Here is a 22,051-nt window from a genome sequence, read left to right as displayed (position 1 = left end):
ATATTAGCTTATTGCGTGCTCTCAACTTAGTGTTCTAGATGCACTTCCACAGTTATTAATTGAGAGCTTTCGATGCCTGTACCATTTTTGCATTGGTATAATTGTGTGGCAAGTCCAATCATCAAGTCGAAGAAAGTCGAAGGAAGTCGAGAAATTTTCCAACCCGAAAAATTCCTAGACCGGACCGGGAATCGAACCCAGCCACCTCCAGCATGGTCTTGCTTTGTAGCTGTGCCTTTACCGACTGAGCTAAGGGAGGCCCCGGTGCTGGCTTCGTACCGTATGTAGCCGTGCAGAGTTCGCACGTTTTAGCTCTTTCGTTGAAATCCTTGCGCCACAGTATGCATTGGAGTACCATGGCGAACCAGTCTACCCAAATCTGAGGAAACATCTTTTCCGCTTCAGCTACCATCATAATTTGCCTGATCCGAGATCGCAGAATTATAGAACGTAGCTCGTCCAGAAATACTGGCCCTGCCAGCAACGCATCGTTGAGAGACACTTATGTACTGGTCGTACATGACGCATCAAATATCACTCTGACCTTGGTTATGGTGCTGCTCTCCTTAACTACTGGATGATGAGGTAGATAACACCGGTTTGCATCTCTTTCTGTGGTCGCGTCCACCTTGCGCATGAGTCAAAAATCCAAGTATTCCTCCATGAATTTTTCGCACTGTTCTCGCAGCTTTTTTCCCGAAGCTGTCGTCGTTTTATCCCTTGAAGACGGTGGAATGCGATATCCCTTGATTCACCCATTCTTTTAGCACGGTTCCGTCCTTTGGGAGTGATACTGTATACCAATCATCTGTACCACGTCGTACCGTACGACTATAGTGCTCCTCGCACCTTGCCTCCATTGACGAATAATTGTAGGCAGACTCGATTTCTTCGCAGGCCCAACACCGAGTTAATATTTCCTCCAGACCCCCGGAAACTGCCATGTTACAGGAAAACCTTGGATTTGGATTATCAGTATTTACCAAACCAGATACAACCCAGCCAAATACTGATTCCGATAGTGTGGGAAATCTGTTTACCAATTGGATTTCATTGCCTGTATTGAAGAAGGCGAAGAAGTACTGGATTCCGAGAACCATATCCACTGCCTTGGGGTTGAAGAATGCTGGATCTGCAAATTCCATACCATCAAGAAATTTCCAACCTGTCACTTTCACGTCTGAAACAGTTGCGACAAAACGAGTGATTTAGAAGTAGCTTATCTCAAGCGGACACTGTTAAACGTTGAAAGGACGGACATTGGTATAGGAGGTGAACTTCTGAACAAGCCACGCATCGACCACCAGATGCTTGTACTACGTTGTGACTTGTTCGTGCGATGGAGAACTTCTTCTTGGAAAATGCTGCTGAATCTCCCTTAAGTTCGACTTGGATGGAAGCGAACTCAAAACCCGAATCCGTTTTTGAGGAAATTCCGGTAGATCCTTAACGGAATCTTGATCCTTGGAGGCTGAATACTCTTCCCATCCTCGGCGCGTCACAGGATCTAGTCGAGAACCAAGAATGTCCAATAGCAGCAAAACCTTGTAGTCCTGCGATAGTACAAGCTGATCCAGGTTCTGAAGAATACGCTCGAATCCTTCCAGCAAGGTCTGTAGCTCGGACGCTGACTCCTTAGCCAACGAAGGTAGCTTGAATAACGCTTGGACCTGGCGGCGCTTGAGTAAATTGCTGTCGTTGTAACATTTCGTTAGTGTTTCCTTAGCCACTTGATTATTCGCCTTTGTAATGGACAGTGGATCCATCAAGGCCTTGGCTTCACCACTGAGGCATCCTATCAGGTAGTTGAACTTCTCGACATCTGGTAGATCAGGTTTCCAGTGAATCAACGAGGTATACAAATCCCCCAAGCGCAACCACTCATAAATGTTGCCGTCAAAGGTTTGCAGCTTAATATTGGAGCCGAACGTGTTCTAACGTAGACTGCGTTACGTCCAAAGCGCGAGATTGATTAAAGGCGGGGACCTCTTCCAATTCCTTTGATTTGTCCAACAATGAATATTTTACGTCAAAATAGTGCTGAACGAACTCTGACCTCTCCTTAACGTATTTACCATCGTCACCGGAATTATCTTCGTGCGATTCTATAGCTTCATTGACATCCTCCCATTATCTCTTCTAACTTTCCTAACCTAACTGACACTTGAAAAGCTGAAGTTTGCTCTTTCATTGACTCAGCGAACTTACAGATTTGCTTGAACATCTCTAAGAAGGAGTTGAGTCGGGTTTCCAACGGCCTGAGGGAATACTCCTTCTTCGTTGCAGTCGTCCTCGGCATCATGCAGCAGAATTTGTTCCAAGATTCAATGAAAACCGAAATCAGTTGTAGTATTCCGTATTGACGCCTAGACTCGGCTAGACATACACTGTACAGATAGTTACCTTCACAACAGAAGACTGGAGTTAATCAACGCATATCCGCTTATGCTAGTATCAAAGTTCGCGAGGGAGAAATAACCATGTAGGCGTGATGACCAGAGGTGCAATGCGATGCATTCGCGAGGGGTTGTTGGCGATGCTGAAACTCCTGCATGGCGCAAGATTGGAAATGCTATCGGTTACCCAGATGATGATGTCACGCGCTTGCGGATGGCAATCGATTCAACATCAATAGTAGTGGTAAGCGACGACTGCTGTTCGTGATGAATTGTTGCTCCACAGTTAAAAATTGTAAGGGGTTGTATCCAAGACACGACCGTAGATTTGACGTAGGATTAAGTGCTCGGTATAAATATTCGGCGACTGTGTTAGGGAAACCACTTTTTCCCATCACGGAAACACCTCGTTTTCTGATGGCAAAATTACGCATTTTCATGCATAAAACGCACAGATTTTTTGATTTATTCAATAGAAAAACAAGCGAAAATTGAGCAGAGGAATTTAAGCTCAAATTTTCCTTTCGCGGGATATTAACGCTATTAGCACAGAGAACATACATCCAAGCTTAAACAAATTTTTCGAAAAATGATGTGTAAGAATTCAAATTAAAATACGTTAGGAACACTAGCGCCGCCATACGGAATGTTTCGACTCGAGTTATCCCTTTGTGAGATTAATGATTAAACTGAAATAAAATTTGGGTTGACCTTATTGACCGTGTATTCAAATGAACTGTCAAATCAGTTCAAAACAAACAAGGCAAAACAACGGAAATCAATCGAGTTTTGTGGTCAATGTGGTAAGATTTGAACACTGCTTAAGGTACGTTTAGACTAGCTGATTTGTTGGTCTGATTTGAGCGGACTGCTCGATAATTTTGTCGGATGCAATGCTCGGATGCGTTCACAATTTTTCGACATGATGATTAGATTTGACGTTTGATTTGTCGAACAAAATTGGTTGGTGTTGAAATTTCCTTCGACTCATGAATATATTGATTATTTTTTCTAAAATTTCATGGATTTGAACCGCTAAATAATGCTTGATTTGTGTTTTGAAAGCATCCAGCAGCAAGATAAACCGATTTCACTATACAATATTGTCCTGTGTTTGATTTGACTGATTTTAATTTTCCAGTGTGATTGGTGTGATGCCGTAATGGCTTTGATCATGGCATGGTCAACAAAACAGTGTTTATATAATACAACGCATGCATTATATAGAAATAATCATGCCATACATCAGGTCTGAGAGCCTACTAAGAATGTTTTAGAGCTTCAGAGAGATTCGAAGATCTACTGAGAAATTTGTTGAGCTTAAGAATTTTACAGAAATTAAAAGAAATTTGCAGAAATTCAGAAAAATTTGCAAAAGAGATCGTAGATCTTCAGATAAATGTTCAAAGAAATTTTCAAAACTTCAAGCAAGCTAACATATTTTCAGATCAATTTGTAGAACTATATTTAAGATAAATTTTGCAAATCTTCAGGGAAATTCGCAGAACTTCAGACAAGTCCAAGAATCTACAGTGAAATGTAAAGAATTTGACAGAAGTTTGGAGATCTACTGAAAAATTAGATCTTCAGAACAACGCTACAGAACTTTGAAAAAAAAAATACAGAACATCTGATAAAAAAAAATCACAAGAATGGTCATAGATTTTCAGATTAATTTAAAGACCTTCAAGAAAGTGTGCAGATTTTCTGATGCATTTTAATAAATCTCCAAAAGTTTAATGGATCTTCAGTGAAATTTGCAGAACTTCAAGGAAGTTCGGCGATTAAAACCAAATAATGATACGATTTCAGGTAAATTTGGATCTTGAGAGTAACATTTAAAACTTCAAGGAAGCTCAAGTATTTTCAGAACTTCTGAGGAGTAGAAGAGAAGGAAACCTGCAGAGCTGCAAGGAATTTTGCAGATCTTCAGAGACATTCAGTGGTTCAGAAAGCTTCACAGTTTCATAAAAATGTGAAACCTTCACAAATATTCGTAAAATTTCTGAAAAGTTTGCAGAACTCCATGGAAGTTGGAAATTGATAGATCTGAGATACTTCAGAGAAGTCCGTAGACCTTAAGAGAAGTCTGTAGAACTTCAAGAAATTTAAAAAAAATAGAAAAATTTGCAAAACTTTGGGAAAGTTCGTCGATTTTAAGAAGTATGTACACAACTTCAGAGAAATCCGTAAATCTTCATAGAAATATTTAATACTTCAGCGAAGTTCAAATATTTTCAGATGATTTGTACATCTTTGGAGAATTTCAAAGAATTGCAAATACATCTGCAGAACTTTATGGAAGTCCAAGAATTCAAAAAGAAATTTTCAGAAATTTAGAGAAGTTCGGAGATTACTGAGCAATTTATTGAACTTCAGGCAGTGCGTAGATCTTCAGAACAGAGATACAGTACTTTAGAAAACTTCACAGAATTTTGAAGAAATTTTAGGAACTTCCGAACTGTTCAGAGGGTAGATCGTAAATCTACTGAAAAATCTGCAGATGTTTGAATAAATTTTCAGAATTTTTTTGAGGTTCTTGGATTTTAAGAGAAATTTACAGAACTTCAGGAAAGATCGTTGATCTTTACAAATATTTGCACAACTTTAGAAAAATTAGTAGATTTTCAGAGAACTTCCTAAAACTTCCGGGAAGGTAAAACATTTCTAGATGCATTTTTAATACTTTAGGGAATCGGGTAGATGTTCAGAGATATTTACAGATATTAATTGAATCATGAAAATCTACAGAGAAAATTACAGAACTTTCGAGCAGTTCGAAGATTATTAGAAATTTAGTGACCATCAGAGATAATTGTTGATCTTTAAGGATCTTAAATCTACAGGAACTATGTAGATTTGTAGAGAAATTTGCAGAGCTTCTGAAGAACACACAGAACTTTTAAAAAAATCTGCAGAACTACCGAGAAATTTGCAGATCTTCAGGAAAGTTTGTTGATCTTTAAAAATATTTTCTTCAGAGAAATATGCAGAAATTAGTTCTCAAGAGAATTTTTCAGAACTCAAGGAATCATGTAGATTTATAGAGAACTTTTCCTACTAGCTTGTCGCAAATTGGTATCGTCTTCATATCGCAGTTCTCGAAGGACAAGATGAGCCAGGTCCCTGCCGGTGTTCGTCCTGAACAACCATTTCCTACTCCACAAAGTTCACCTTCTCCTTCTCATTTTATTTAAAATAATAAAAGCGAATGCGCCTGCCGAAGCTAGAGCAATTTTCCGGTACTTCACTGTGGATGTATTTACTTTTGAATCCTGATACAGTTGTGTTTTGAAATCTAAATTGACAGTTCTTTCAACATGCGCAAGCAGTGTGAACACCAGCAAACAGGGGGGGGGGTCCAACAAGGTGTGCCGAAAGTAAAATCGAGCAGATTTTTCATTATGACGGCGGTCAACATCAGACCAAGAAATCAGATAGTCTAAACGGACCTTTACCCTGCATCCGTTCTTCCAGTAATTCGAAAAGCCTCCGGGGGGAAGTGATCGGAACATAACTTTTTCGTTGCAAGCGCTTGGACTCCACGTGAGAAGAAAATCTCCTGTAGTTCGGGCAATTCAGCATCCTTAGGAAAATTGTGAGCAGATTTTCGCTTGGTAACACCTTGTTTATTTGTGCACCGATAAAACTCGCACTTGCGGCCCATGTTTTAATCGGTTTTAAACAAACAATGTTTTGCTCACAACAATTTTGACATTTATGTTAAAATGACGTCTGCCGGTCATCGACGTCGATGGGCAGCGACACTAGCGCCACCACGATATTGCTAGTTTCAAATGTCTATTCAAAATAGCAGTTAAATTTCTTACACACTTTAGGAATTTGACTCGAATGTCTGTTCTCTGTGCTATTAGGGAGTAAACACGGATGAGCTGTATGTTGTTTGGAACAAGGGTGACGCCCTTGGCATAGATGGTCCACAGCGACTCACGAAGAGCTACTGAATCCGATCAGTAGCGGTGCGGCTTCTTCCTCCTTCTTCGGTGAATGTACGTTCATGTGGGCTACAGCTCGCTGCTTGCTTACAGCTTTTCGTTGTGTACTGCAGTACAATGTTCAATGCCACGCGCCGAAAGCACTGCAGCTGTTGCTGATGATGACTGATGACCGACTGGAGACCACCACACACGGAGATTCAATAAACACCGTTCGGCAAGACCGGATAGAATTCGATTTTGAAATTTGTGTTAGGGAAAGCACTTTTTGCAGACAATTGGTGATAATTTTGATCTCCATTGCCTACACAGTTGGCCATTTGTGTAATTTTCAATAGTGAAAGAATGGCTTTTGTGATTGTGTTTAGATTCTCAATTTCTTTGACGGATCATGGCAAGAAATGAGCTTCCCTTGATTCTCATTAGAGCGTTAGTGGATCGGGAGATGGAAGAGGAAGTGGAAGCCATCAAACTTGTACGGTGTTCAAGCAAATTCAACCAATCCACCAGAATGCGGACCGATTTCCCTTTGAACTGCTGATTCCTTGCAGATTGCCACCTGCTTACCTGTCACATTCTTCCCGACCCTAGGAGCAACATCCTCTAGTCAGTTTTTAAACAGGCCTCAAATCAAATTTTCAATAAATTTTCGGTAATGAGTAAGGCCTTGTCCGATCGATAGGCCACCCATCGCACTGGGGTGCCTTGATACGAGCTAGTGCATCAGAAGGATGATGAAAGAGATGCATCTGCAAAATGACCGGATCTGGTGACGGGGATGTACTTGATGTGGTATAGATAAAATGTAATTGCATTTCTAACTGCAATGATATGTTCCTATAAATCCTATACTATTGCGCTAAGGCAATCGTACACCGATCCATGGCTGATGAATATGTGGGGTTAATACGTATTGGCATCCCACAGCATTACTGAGGCTTCTTTCAAAATTATATGGACATCCTTATAAAGTCTTGTCGATATGCCATCGAAGTCCAACGTTGTACGCTTCGAGATCGGATATCCACGATAGTGCAAAATATTTAGTCTAAAAATAAGAAGCGTTTTCTGGAATAAGCCCTCCAGTGGGTGACCTTTGGTGAAAGCATATGGGCGAGACTATGAAAGTGCATCGAGGTTCATCCCCACCATATAGGGGATCCATTTGTTTATATGGATGCGATTGTTGACATGGCCTTTCAAATTTATCATCAAAGGTAACGACTGGATATTTTTCGACCGATAAGCCACAGTTTGACAAGCTTCAAATTTTCATACCATTATCCAGCCCCAGCGTAGTTCAAACTTGTTGAATGTACGATCAGACTTCTTTAAAATTTCTTACACAGCCGGTTTAACATTGATTTGCGTCCCAACAAGGATACGTACTGCGAACGTGCATACCCTGATGTTCAATGTCTCCAGGTTGAATTTCAACAAGTCTGCACCATAGGAAGACTGGTCGACTTCGCCGACCGCATTCCGAATTGTACCGTCATATTGGATGGCCGGATCTTCCAGGCTTTTGACCAATCGTCGCTGGAGGTAACCCGTTTCAGCCGTCTTGGCTGCCGTATCGACAAGACCCTCTCAACCGGTCACTTAATGAAACTTGATTGAAGTGAAGCCCGATTAGAAGCTGTAATGGATGAAAACACGAGCGGAATTTTTGCTGTGAATCGAATGAGACGGACTGAATTTTGCTAGATTTGAAGAGATTCACGGTTCAGAGAATACTTGAATAATTGTTCTACCAATTGTATGTATGACAACGAATTTTCTCACTACCCTAATAAACAAATACCATTAACGAACTATATCCCGGATGTGTAAACTATCACACAAATAGTTTGGATGATACCCCGAATACATCGTTAAGCTCTCTTTTATGGTTATTTTTATTAGGGTAGTCACTTTTAAGTAAACAAAGTATTCAATCGAGAAGTCAACCTTAGCAACGATTGGCTAAACGTCAACACTCAACAATGATGCCGTTTTATATTATACTAGCTGAGTGTGCCGCCTTGCTCGCGTTTCAATATTAGTTTGAGTTTATGCACCGATTAAAAAAAGCATACTATATTGTACGTAGCCCCCCGCCCTCTTATCTAAGGGGCTACCCCCTATTACCATCTCCTTATACCTCCACATGCCAAATTTAGTTCCATTTGTTTGAGTTATGCAGGAATTTCTGTTTCATTTGTAGGGTAGCCCCCCTTACAGAAGGGGGAGGGGTCTTAAACCATCATAAGAACCTTTCCTGGCCCCAAAAGACCCTGCATACAAATTTTCACAGACAGACTGAAACTGAAATTCATTATATAGATTAATTTTTTTTTTCCTATGGTTTGTTTTTTCCGTCAATCTTGTTTTCCGTGCTGAGCACCAATGCTACCGACGTGCCAGGAAGGCAGCTCCCACACCTGGACCCTACCTATCGACCCATCAACTCATGAACCGGGGACCAACGGCTTTACTTCCCATCCGAAGGAAGGCGTGATCAGAGATGTTATGCCTCAGAATATCCCCGCGGCGCCGACTGGGATTGAACCCAGGCCTGCTGGAGTGAGAGGTAATCACGCTTACCGCTACACCACCGGTGCCGTTCTATATAGATTCATTTATTATTTATTTATATTAATTCATTTATATAGATTGTTTGTGTCCTACTTATCAAAGTGTGCCCTATCGTGAGAACAGTGTGCCATGCTGTGTTTCGGAACAGTGTGAGCACAGTTGATTACCCCTTGATATTGATCTATTGAAAATTGATAAAGTGTTCATTTTAGCAGATTTGTAGAAAAATTTCCGATCGATTGGCTTGTTTAGATTTGAAATCCATCCGCTATTGACAGAGTTATAAGTGGTCGAAACCTAACCACTTTTCGTAACGTGGTCGATTTTTGCCAAAAGACGTAATCCTACGTAAAAAAAAATTGTTGCGTAAAACGAAAACGTTCTGCAAAAGCTTGAGTATTTTCACGGGGTGCCAGATTATTGTTGAAGAAATCAAAGCTGCCAATTTGCAGGATTTTGAATCCGCCAGACTATAAATATAGTGACTATACCCCGGGTACCTCGTCACACACAAAGCGGTTGAAGGTTATGATTCTATTATCATGTTCATAATACATCCCCCTTCAAGGGTCTGTCCTTACGTTTGATGAAGATATGCATGCAATTTTCAACTGATCTAAACTCATCCAAAACTCCCTACAGCTTCAGGCTGAAGGTGCAGTCGTCAAACCACACTGAAATTAAGTTCACACCACGGAACAAATTCGCCCCAACAAACCACAAACTTCCACCCAACAAATCAGCACTGCACGCAACATTCGTAATTAAATCCCCAAGCAGAAGTGAGAAATCAACTCCGACTTTCTTGGCGCGGAGCACAAAGCGCACCACCCCCGCCCAACAAGGGCAAGAAGCGAATCAAAAGCTCGCTCAAGAAACCGAACCTGGTGGAGCGTGCTCCGGTTTTTCAGTTCCAGGTGGGTAAAACCCTAATTCCACAGCACATCTTTCCCACCGGGACGTGACTGCGTGCTGGTGCAGGTGCAACTCCTCACAAAATCAACAACCACTTTTCCTACAAGGATTCCTCGCTGTTGCGCTGCGGCAGGAGAATATGTGTGTAGGTAGGGTGCTTCCTGATTCCTGCAATAGTTGGACAAACAATTTCAGTTGTACCTCGCACGTGTTTTTGTTTGCTTTGAGCAACTCTTCCAACGCGAAGAAATATGAACTTGGGGGGGTATAATTTTCTTTTAAGAGTAAAATAACGGTAGGAGCGTGTGTGTGCAACCCCTACAACGCTTTCAGCAGTGGGAAATTGCTTGCATTGTGTCAGATCTGGGATTGCAGAAATCAGCTCAAGCGAGAAACTGAATCTAGCACCGAAGTGGGGTAAATTTAATATTTCCGTTCTGTTGTTATGCAGAAACGGGTTGCATTCCTACAGAAGAATTGCACTGGTTGCGTTCGCTCGTTCGTTCACACCCACACCACTGGTACCTACTGCTGCTGATCGTCGTGTCTGATCCTGATGTCTAGTGCTATTCGCCACGCTCCGACGCGCCAGTAATTCTATTTGCTTCGTGCAATGTGATAAAGGATGTAATATTCTGCTAAATTTAGAGCGGCAGCGTTCTTGGATTTCCGATGCGAGAACCGCAACGTCCTCGGCCAGCCATGGCAAGTAAATTCCAATTTCCCACTGCCATAAAAACTAATATCCTCGCCATAAATCGAATCATAATTAATATTATTTCGCATTTAGAATTAGCTCGGGATAAGCCCGTGCGCTCCAGCGAGCCGAAAGTGTTAATTTGCATAGTAAATTATGGCCAATCGGTCGGTCGGCCGGTTGGTGTTGACTATTATGTATTCCCTGGTCACCTATTCGGCGGAAAAGTTGAACGCCATAACACCTCCCACGTGGTCGCCTTTCGACGTGAGTAATGGATCCATGGGTTGGATGGTTGGTTGGTTGGGTGGTTTAGAGCCTGTTGGAATAGACGACTTGATTTTGTCAACTTTGGAAACTAATATTACTCACCAGAAGAGATGGAAACTGCTTCATGCGGAGTAAGGCGCAGGCTATTGATATTTCACAGAATCAACAACTTCTGTGACTATATGGAAAAAGTTACATCATATCATATGTAAAGTCGTTATGCTTTCGTAAGATGTATGAACCATGTGTCAAAGTTAGCTTTCAACAACTTTGTCAACGGCGCCGGTGGTGTAGTGGTAAGCGTGATTACCTTCCACCCCAGGAGGCCTGGGTTCAATCCCAGTCGGCGCCGCCGGGATGTTCTGAGGCATAACATCTCTGATCACGCCTTCCTTCGGATGGGAAGTAAAGCCGTTGGTCCCCGGTTCATGAGTTGATGGGTCGATAGGTAGGGTCCAGGTGTGGGAGATGCCTCCCTGGCGTCGGTAGCATTGATACTCAATACGGAAAACAAGATCAACGGAAAACAAATCAAGGAAAACAATAATTCTCTTGGAAATTTTCGCTGCATTCGCAAAATATTCTCATGGAATTATCTCCAAGATACCTCTCTGAATTTTGCTACGAGTTCTTTTCTAGTTCCATAAATTTCTTGACATGCCCCGCGAAATAGCTTTAGTTCTAAAAAATATAACCAAAACAACGTTGGAATACAGGAGTCCCCTTGAAACACTTGAAGTATCCTTCAATATTTCATCGGAACTATCTTTGGAATTCAATTTCCCCAGATTTCCAACACTGATAAAATTTCAAAGATTGTTTTTATGTGTCCCACACATGAATTTTTGCAATGTGATCAACAAATGATATCTATGTGTCGTATACATACTTAATATGTGTACGCATAAAAGCCATGTGTAACCACACATACTATTCATTTGACTCATAATGAAAATCATGTGGAATTTTACATGGAAATTCATCAATAAAAATGTGTGGAATTCTATTAGTGCAGGAAACTCTCCTCTAAATTTCTCTGCAACTATCCTCAAAGTTTTCATTGATTTTTATCAGAATTCCTTTTGAATCATAGGCGCCAACTTAGAGGAGGTATAGCACTTTTGGACCCCAATAATGTTCGGATTCCCATATAAAGAATAATTCAAAGGTGTTTTTTCCCTCAATGGTCGATCGAGCCAAGTTGCCACTTTGAATTCTGCTCCTTCCTTTGGAATTCAACTCAAATTAATTCTAAAGGGTGATACGGTCAAAATTTGGTCAAAGGAAAACGCGTGTAAATCGGTGAAATCGTTTATTTAAAAAATCAAATTAAATTTCTTTTTCAAGTTCAATTAGTATAAAATTCAGGAAAAATATTCAGTTAGGCTTCCGCTTTTCCAAATCCGAATTGCCGGGCCTTACGCTTGACCCCTGCCATCAGATTTTGTACAGCCACCTTGTCCACCTTCTTCGCCGCAGAAAGCCAGTTTGCCTTGAACTGCTGCTCGCCCTTAGCAGTTTTTTTGGTCTTCTTTAGGTTCCGCTTGACAATAGCCCAGTATTTCTCAATTGGGCGGAGCTCTGGCGTGTTGGGAGGGTTCTTGTCCTTGGGAACCACCTGCACGTTGTTGGCGGCGTACCACTCCATGGCCTTTTTACCGTAATGGCAAGATGCCAAATCCGGCCAAAACTGTCATCAACTGTCAAAAATCAATACGAAACTAACTATTTTAAATTGGCTCTCTACTTGACTAACCTATTGGTCCCAAGCAAATCGATTAACTTACCCCGTTCTAGTCGAAATTCTAGTACTACACTATGTTTGTTTTGATTCGCTATGAAAGTTTGACAGATAAAATGAGAGGTTATTGGTTTTTCCTATGTTTCGAGGGGTGAATCGATTAGCTTGGGACCGAAGAGAATACCAGAGCTGAGCCAAAAAGTTGAGCACGTTTTTTCCGGACCTTCTAGTCTTAAACTTACCTCTATGGTTGTACTGATTTAAGCTAGTACCACAAATTGTACGTTTTGAGGTACTAGATTAAAGAAGTACAACCATAGAGGTAACTCTAAGACCACTGGGTCCCGAAGAAAATCATTATTATTTTTGGCTCACTCAGTACCAGAACAACGGTTCCAAGCAGTCCCAAGCTATTTCACTCACCCCTGCATGTTCTGCATGAATCCACACACCCCTGATGTTATCTGTCAAACTTTCATAGCGAATCAAAACAAAAATAGTGTAGTAATAGAATTTCAATTAGAATAGGGTACGTTAATCGTTTGCTTGGGACCAATAGGCTACTAAAGTGGTGAGCCAATTTAAAATCGTTAGTTTCGTATTGATTGTTGGTACAACGGTACAACCAACAATCAATACGAAACTAACGATTTTAAATTGGCTCACCACTTTAGTAGCCTATTGGTCCCAAGCAAACGATTAACGTACCCTATTCTAGTCGAAATTCTAGTACTACGCAATGTTTGTTTTGATTCGCTATGAAAGTTTGACAGATAAAATGATGGGTTATTGGTTTTTCGAGGGGTGAATCATTAGCTTGGGACCGAAGAGAGTACCAGAGCTGAGCCAAAAAGTTGAGCACGTTATTTCGGGACCTTCTAGTCTTAGAGTTACCTCTATGGTACAACAGTACTAATTTGTATGTCTGTCTGTGGTATAATACTTCGACCTCGACTTCGACAGTGAGCATGCATAAGGGCGTAAACGCGATGATCGATTCTTTTCGTAGATTTTCTCTTTTGTTAACAACTCACTAGAATTAACATTTCTCGGTGCGTTTGCTGTTGCTTTTGATAGCCAATACAACCTGTTACAACTCTGCATTGAACACATTCTTGAAAATTATTTCGCTTAGCTGTAGCAATGCAAAGAGAAAATCGATGAAGAGAATCGATCATCGCGTATACGCCCTTATGCATGCTCACTGTCGACTTTTTTATTTCACAAACGTCAGAGAAATCTATTCTCTTTTGATAACCACGGCTATTAGGTTTTGCACCGTCGGGGTTAAGATTCAACAAACCATCATTGAATTTTCAATCATCAAAAGCGGTTTTTTCGTTCAAATTCAAAATTCTGCCAATGAAAATGTCATCACTGTGCTCCGATAGGCCAGTAGAATGCAATGATGACATTTTCGTTGGCAGAATTTTGAATTTGAACGAAAAAACTGCTTTTGATTTTTTTTTATAATGATTGAAAAAACAATGATGGTTCGTTGAACCTTAACCTCAATCTGATGACAGTTTAGTGGTACTGTTTACGTGGACTTAGCCGATTTTTTCTTCTAACCTAAAAAATGTATGAAAGTAGACCTGTCAAAATGAGTTTGACATCGATTTTTTATGTATTTTCTTCGGATATTCACTAGCACGCTCTCACATATAGCACCAATACAACCGGACGTGAAAATCTCAATTCCAACAGTTTTCGTGCTATTTTTGCCACTACCATGATAAAAGAGGTTTCTATCTATCGTCCAAATCGTCAAATACAACAGGAAATTTGCAGCTAAGTTATTAACGAAAGAGAAAGTCGATGAAGAGAGTCGATCAAAGCAGATGTATGTATGTATGTAAGTTCATATGAGTGTAAATCACTCAATTTTCGCAGATATGGCTGAACCGATTTAAGTGAAACCACTTCCATTTTGTTTGAACTTTTCTCCCATATGACGCTATTAAATTTTATCCTGATCGCACATTGGATTCCGCACATTTGAATTTTTCAGTGACAGTGACTATATAGACACCCTAATAAACAAATACCATAAACGAACTGTATCCCGAATGGGTAAACTATCTCACAAATGGTTTGGATGATACCCCAAACACGTCGTTAAGCTCTCTTTTATGGTTATTTTTATTAGGGCAGTCAAGTTATAGACCGGCCAACGTGAGTTGACGTATCCAAACAAACCGTCAAATCGTATGGAAAATGTTCGTTTTGGATACAACATGGCAGCACATTGACAGGTCTACAACTCAAGATAGAGCTGGAATTAGGGTGTAACAGCTTTTGTAAACAATACCTTCTTTCGATGATTTCTTGAAAGTCAAGGCTCGCCCACGAAAATCAACATCACCAACAGGTAGGGTAAGACGTCCCCTACCCGTGCCTTGAATGCCTAAAAAACTTCGAGAGAAATCATTGTTTACAAAAGCTGTTACGCCCTTATTCCAACTCTATCTAGAACTATGACCATCTATAACAGTGACAGCTCATTCGTGTGGTGGATTTGAAAACGCGCGAATTTCTAATGCTTGTTGAAAAATGCATCCCAGACAACCAGAATGCACGAATATTCAAAGTTGTTTTCGTGATATACAAACATATATACAAACAAACAATTCGTATAGAATGCAAAGAAATGGCTTATACGTACAAAAGCGGAGGCCATATACGTGCATATTTTAATTTAATTTTAAACGAGTTGATTTAACATCATATACGGTTTAATCTGTAATAAAAAATTAAGTTTGAGAAGTCTTACGATGTAATCTGATTTATTTGTGAAAAATGAGTCATCGCATATAAGTCGGAAATATGCATTCTATACGATTTAACTTAAACATAATGCGAAGTATGCCATTCTTATATGCGATTTTGACTTAAACTGTAGCAATTTACGCTAGTGTCTGTACATTGTTATACGACTTCTGGTTGTCTGGGACCGCACGTGTAATTTGATTAAAGGTGTAAAACAGTGTCATCAAATAAATTTTAAACTTTTCCCTAGATTACAAAAGTCTGTGAAAAAAAAAAGTCTGTAAATTCACAGACATGTCTGTAAATCTTGCATCTCTGTGTTTGACAACCCGGTTAATTTGACAGCTCAGTTCAAGGCTCATTTTTGGTGAATGTTTGCCACGATCAGATAAGTTGAGAATGTAAACACAATCATAAAAATCATTGCTATCAGGACTGCCAAACTCATGAAATATTGACACTTTGATAGGCACACTTTGATTGACCTTGATAGGCACGTTCGACACAGCGCTTGGCACAGCTTTCGGCACAACTGAATCTTTTGGCACGAATTAGGGTGTGCAGAGTTTAATATCCCTTGCAGTGAGTAGAGCCGACGTCCTATTTCTCCATACAAATGAGTAACAGCTACTCATAACTAAGTAAAAGCTACTCACTATCTGAGCTAGTTTTGTTTTCAGTGTAGTGTAACGATTCCTATTCGACTTAAGCGCCATCAGCGCCGGCTTCCTCATTTAGAGCAACCGTAACGGTTCGCTGCTAAACTCATTTTAGCAGCCCTCATCATAGCGCAGCTACCGTATCGGGGGTTGCCATACGAGTAACTAAAATAGCAGTCGGCTTCTCGGTGAGAAGCGCGTTACCAAATTTAGCAGCGCGATAGCAGCGCGGGAGAAAGGCTGCTATTCGTAGAAATGTCAAAATTCTCACTACCGGTACGAACTATGGCGAGTAAATTGATAACCGCGATAGCAGCGACCGGTGTGGAGAAGAGTGACTAAACTAAAATGAGAGCGCTGTGTGCTGTTAAAATAGTCGCGCAAATGACAACGACCGTTACGGTTGCTCTTAAAAACGGTCTTTGACAACCTGATGGCGCTGGCGTTGCACATCTTACACGTTATTTCAAAATTACCCAAATTTGGGTAGAATCCACCCAGATAGGTGGATTCTACCCAAATTTTGATAGTTTTGAAATAGCGTGTACAGAACCACACCGGAAGAAGAACAATTAGTTACCAAAAATATCCGTGTGAATTTTACATAACTTTCATGTGATTGGAAATTGCACCACTAAATCACAGGAACGTTATGTGTCCAATGAAATCTATGATTTCTTATTAAGAATTTCTTATGCTGATATTCAGATAAAAGTCATTATTTTTGTTATTGGCGTCTTGCAGTGAAACTTTTCCAAGCTTTCGCCACCTACATTTCGAAGTGAGAACTACTAGAAGGAGGATAGTTTCCAAATTTTCCAAGTAAAACAGACGCTTTTTGGGGCAAATCGGTTCATAAAGAAAAACTAATAATTTCCCGTGGAAACTTTTGCTTGAATCGTGTAAGAAAACGTGTTTGAAAACTATTTGTTATTATTTCGGTATGGATCGGAGATGTTTTCATGGCAAATTATGCATAACAAGTTTGCACCCACAGGGAGAGGTTACCTCCTGCGCAGCTGCATTTTTCAGAAAATGGTAAATATGTGCGATTTTCACCAAGATGAAAGTGGAAATTAAGGAACGTGCATAATATTTTTCCAATTGGAAGATTTGAACGAAGTTTTGAACGATCTGGGTGGAGTTTAAATTTGGGTAGAATCCACCCAGATCGGTCAAAACCGAACCTACCAAAATATGGGACCCAACACAGTTTACAATGAACAACATCGACATAAATCCGATCGACGTTGTTAATTTGTCAACTTGTCTCTCCCAACATAGTTTACAAATTTTTGGGTAGGTTCAGTTTTGACCGATCTGGATGGATTCTTCCCAAATTTGGGTAGTTTTGAAATAGCGTGCTATCTTCCAATTCTGGATCAACAATAGAATAGGGCCCATCAGCATTTGTAAACAAACCGTTCCAAAGCCCTTTACTCACAAAGCGAAGGCCACCCACACAAACCAACACCATCATCGTGTAGGTAGAAGTTTCCGCTATCTGATGATGGTGTTGGTTTGCGTGGGTGGCCTTTGCTTTGTGAGTAAAGGGCTTTGGAACGGTTTGTTTACAAATGCTGATGGGCCCTTTTCTATTGTTGATCCAGAATTGGAGATACACGGAACTAAAGCCCTACAGTAAAAGTATGGACGACTGTCACCACAAAACTGAAAAAAAGCTGTTCCAATCGAGCAAAGCGGTGCATTTTGACGGTTCGATTGGAACAACTTTTGACAGACTTCCATACTTTTACTGTAGGGCTTTACATGGAACAGGAGGAAAGCGAATCACCACCAATGTGTCAACATTTGTGGGTGGCGGTGGGTGGTTATTGTGCACTCATGCTGCGGTGCGATGATGTAAACAAATTTTGTCGTCGAATGCATTTACCGGCTCAGAAGTGATTATTACAACAATAACCGTCTAAAATAACTGAATGAACCGTCGGTTACCGCTAAAGCTCAAGGAGGTAAGTCCGTAATATCCTTAGCACTCAACAAATCAAACTATGTTTCGCATTGCAGCTTTCAGAATGTTTCCGTACTCGATCGCTCGAGCCGTTTTCAACAACCGAGCAGACACTTCAACTAACCGATCGCCTCAAACACCTGAATGCGTTCATCCGAACGTCTCCGGAGAAAGCCTTGGTCCAGGCGGAAAAATCCTCCTCCCGCTACAAAGCGGGTAAACCTCTAGGCGTGCTGGACGGTGCCCCGATTGCCGTGAAGGATAACTTCTGCATCAAAGGCATACCCACGACCTGTGCCGCTCGGATGCTGGAAAGTTTCGTCCCGATGTATAATGCAACTGTCTATGAGCGACTGGAACGGGCCGGGGCCGTGCTGGTGGGAAAGACCAACTTGGATCAATACGGGATGGGTTCGGGAACGGTGGATTCGATTTTTGGACCCACGAAGAACTGCTGGAGTGCAGATGTGGATGGTGATGAGTATCGGATTGCTGGGGGAAGTAGTGGGGGGTCCGCGGTCGCTGTGGCCTCGGGGATTTGTTTTGCGTGAGTTACAGTGCAATTGGAATAGAATAGTGGGAAGCATGACGCAAGTTTGTAATTTTCAGGGCACTAGGATCGGACACCGGAGGTTCGACTCGTAATCCTGCTTCGTATTGTGGAGTCGTAGGACTTAAACCTACCTATGGACTGCTGTCAAGACATGGCTTAATTCCGTTGGTTAATTCGATGGACGTTCCCGGAATTCTCACCAGAACCGTAGACGATTGTCTGGCCGTGTTCAATACGATTGCTGGACCAGATGACCGGGATTCCACCACTATCAAAAGTTTCTTCAAACCCATCTCCATCCCAGACGCTGCCAGCATATGCCTGAAGGGACTTAAAGTTGGAATTCCTATTGAGTACCACTGCGAAGGCCTGTCGGATGAAGTGCTAAGCACCTGGACCAAAGTCGCTGACTTGTTGGAAGATGCAGGTGCGACCGTCAAAGCCATTTCCCTTCCTTACACATCCGCGTCAATCTTCGTGTACTCGATTCTGAATCAGTGCGAGGTTGCCAGCAATATGGCTCGTTACGACGGAATCGAATTTGGTCATCGCTCTGACGAGGATGCCAGCACGGAACAGCTCTATGCCAAGTCACGAGCGGAAGGATTCAATGGAGTCGTTAAGAACCGAATTTTGGCAGGAAATTTCTTTCTGTTGAGACGAAACTATGATAAATACTTCGAAAAAGCTCTGAAAGTTCGACGGCAAATTGCCAACGATTTTGACCAAGCCTTTCAAGAGGTGGACATCCTTCTAACGCCAACAACTTTGAGCGACGCTCCTCGGTATTCGGAATTTGTCCAAAGCAATAATCGAGATCAGTGTGCCGTTCAGGACTTCTGCACCCAACCGGCCAATATGGGAGGCATTCCGGCCCTCTCGCTACCGATAAGGCTTTCGGAACAAAAACTACCCATCAGCTTGCAGTTAATGGCACCTAACTTTTCCGAAAAGCGAATCTTCAAGGTCGCCAAATGGATCGAAGATCAAGTTAAGTTTGACAGAAACTACCTAGACAATTAAACGCAAAAATAGTTACGTAAACAGCCCTTTACTTACATTCCACCAGTTTTATTTACTTCACATAGCCGGCCACGGTTCGAGCCACGAAATTGTTCACTACAATCCAGAATACGGTGGAAACGGCATTCGGCACTCCGGTGGGGAAGTTCAGCACCTTCTCGAACGGTTCGAAATTGAAATTCTTCCCGAACACCACCACCGGTGTGTACCGATAGCCAATCGAAACGATAATCAATCCCAGCGTCAGGATCGCGTACAATCCGTACTGGACGCCGTATTCGTAGATTACCTTGCGCCCGTTGAACCCGTCCCGTAGTTCGGCCATCCGTTTCTCTAGCTGAACCAGCTTGCGCTCAGTTTGGACATACTCGATGTAGTTGTCGCGCATGGAGATTTTCGATAGCTCTCGGCGGATCTTTTCGCTGGTTGCACGGAGCGAGAGCAGTTCCGCCGGTTCCCGGAGGATTACAATCAGGATCTGCGAAGGATTCGGATTACGGTGAATTTTTGTTTTGGCCGATATGTTGGGGACTTACCAGTTTGGAAATTTTTAATGAAAAGGCCATCAGGAAACAGATTGTGCTTACGACGAATAGCAGATACATCTTTGGTTGTTTAAATGAAGGATTTTTCAAATTAATTATACTCGTCGAAAAATTTCAACTTTTTACTTTTTGGTTGCTGTTTCAAAACAAAAGGGGAACGGGAGGCTTTTTGGAAAGGGCCTGTTCGGTTATGGAACCGCGGTGGTTTTCAAACATTTTTGGGGGGTAGGAAAAAGGGAAACAGTGGAAACGAACCAACGCTCACAAGAACCTGCTACACAAAAAAGAAAAATAAGTTGAATCTACACAATCATGCAATCAGCCCTAATAAAAATTGTATGGTTAATTTGCTTAACGACGTGTTCTGGGTATCATCCAAACCATTTATGGAATAGTTCAATGATTTGGGTTATCATTCGTTTATGGTTATTTTTTATTAGGGAGGTCAATCCTTCGGTTGTGTATGTAACGTAAAATATCACATAAATAAATGGTATTTTGAAGTATAATTCATGTAATTATTTTGAAATCAAGCGTAGAATACCTGGAAATCTAGCCGATTTTAAACTGAACACTTATTAGTTTGAACCATGCTAATCGCACCGAGGGGCGATCAACTTCATAAATCAGCTGAATCGATCATTTTAGATGGTCAAGTTTTGAAACCACCACAGCATGCTTTTGGCGCTACTGTATATGGACGATCAAATGTAAAATACTGTGGTAGCCACAGCATAGTTCTGTCAAAAACTCAGCATTTTCATTGATCCATTGTAAATACACACATAAAGCGTGTCCACGATGAAATTGCCACACACAAAATTGATTCGCAAAATTCGAGTTTTCATCCGATTGCCATCAAATTTTCAGGGATTGAGAAAAAACTATTAAACTTCATTTTACCATTTTACTCGTATTTTATTTACAGTCCATACGCAAATGCCCGCACCTTGGCCTTAACCCCGGCCATAAGATTCTGCACAACCTGTGAATCAACCGTTTTTTGCATGTAAACCCATACTTTCTTCAGTTCCTCGACTGTCTTCACTACCTTAGGTCGTTTAAGAAGGTGCTGCTTCATAATCGCCCAGTACTTCTCGATGGAGCGAAGCTCCGGAGTGTTGGGAGGGTTGAACATTTTCGGCACGAAATTGACCTTATTGTCCGCATACCACTTCAGCACGTCCTTGGAGTAGTGGCATGAGGCCAAATCCGGCCAGAAGATTGTTGGGACGTTGTGGGCCTTCAGGAGAGGAAGCAGCCGCTTCTGGAGGCACTCTTTTATGTACACCTGTCCGTTCATCGTGTCCTGGGTCACGAAAGGTGCACTCCGCTTCCCGCACGTGCAGATGGCTTGCCAAACCAGGAATTTCTTCGCAAATTTGGACATCTTCTGAGTGCGGACATGCTCCGGAACGCTGAACTTATCCTTGGCCGTGAAAAACAGGTTGCCGGGGATCTGTTTGAAGTCGGCCTTCACATATGTTTCGTCGTCCATGATGCAGCATTCAACTTTCGTCAGCATGTTGAGGTACAACTTCCTGGCACGGGTTTTGGCGGACTTGTTCTGCTTCTCGTCGCGATTAGGGGCCTTTTGTACCTTGAACGTTCGAAGCCCAGCCTTAGTTTTGGCCTTCTGGACAAAACTTCGGCTTAGGTGCAGCTTCTTAGCCACATCCCTAACGGAGGCGTTCGGATTTCGGTTGAAGGCCCCAACTACGCGGTTGTGATTTTTGGTGTTGTACGGAATACTTTTTCCTTCACTTCTGGGCTTCCGATCGGTGGTCAACCGTTTCTCGAACCGCTTAATCACTCGTGACACCGTGGAATTCGCGATTCCCAACGTTTTAGCTATGGAACTGGCAGGATGTAAATAATGCACTATGAACTAAATCCACCCAAATTTTCATTAAATTCTACCCAACGGTTAAAAAGTTAGAGCAATTTCATAGTGTGGCAATTTCATCGTGGACACCTT

General features: G+C 41.6%; 2 protein-coding genes across 2 annotated transcripts; one reads left to right on the top strand and one right to left on the bottom strand.

Moving 5' to 3' along the window:
* The first annotated feature begins 17,853 nt into the window (after positions 1–17,853).
* On the top strand, positions 17,854–19,565 carry GatA (glutamyl-tRNA(Gln) amidotransferase subunit A, mitochondrial). Its single transcript, XM_065216640.1, has 3 exons — positions 17,854–17,953; positions 18,009–18,499; positions 18,562–19,565. The coding sequence occupies exons 1-3, from the start codon at positions 17,921–17,923 to the stop codon at positions 19,526–19,528; spliced, it is 1,491 nt and encodes a 496-aa protein (XP_065072712.1). The 5' UTR covers positions 17,854–17,920; the 3' UTR covers positions 19,529–19,565.
* On the bottom strand, positions 19,556–20,206 carry LOC135697055 (guided entry of tail-anchored proteins factor 1). Its single transcript, XM_065216641.1, has 2 exons — positions 20,065–20,206; positions 19,556–20,006 (listed from the first exon to the last, which is right to left on the bottom strand). The coding sequence occupies exons 1-2, from the start codon at positions 20,131–20,133 to the stop codon at positions 19,581–19,583; spliced, it is 495 nt and encodes a 164-aa protein (XP_065072713.1). The 5' UTR covers positions 20,134–20,206; the 3' UTR covers positions 19,556–19,580.
* Positions 20,207–22,051: the final 1,845 nt, after the last annotated feature.

The sequence above is a fragment of the Ochlerotatus camptorhynchus genome, unplaced genomic scaffold (genome assembly GCF_037179485.1).
Source record: "Ochlerotatus camptorhynchus isolate MF236.1 unplaced genomic scaffold, CSIRO-AGI_Acam_v1.1 ptg000066l, whole genome shotgun sequence".
Lineage (NCBI taxonomy): Eukaryota > Metazoa > Arthropoda > Insecta > Diptera > Culicidae > Ochlerotatus > Ochlerotatus camptorhynchus.
The sequence above is the reverse complement of the archived record's forward strand: the minus strand, read 5'-3'. Positions and strand labels throughout refer to the sequence as shown.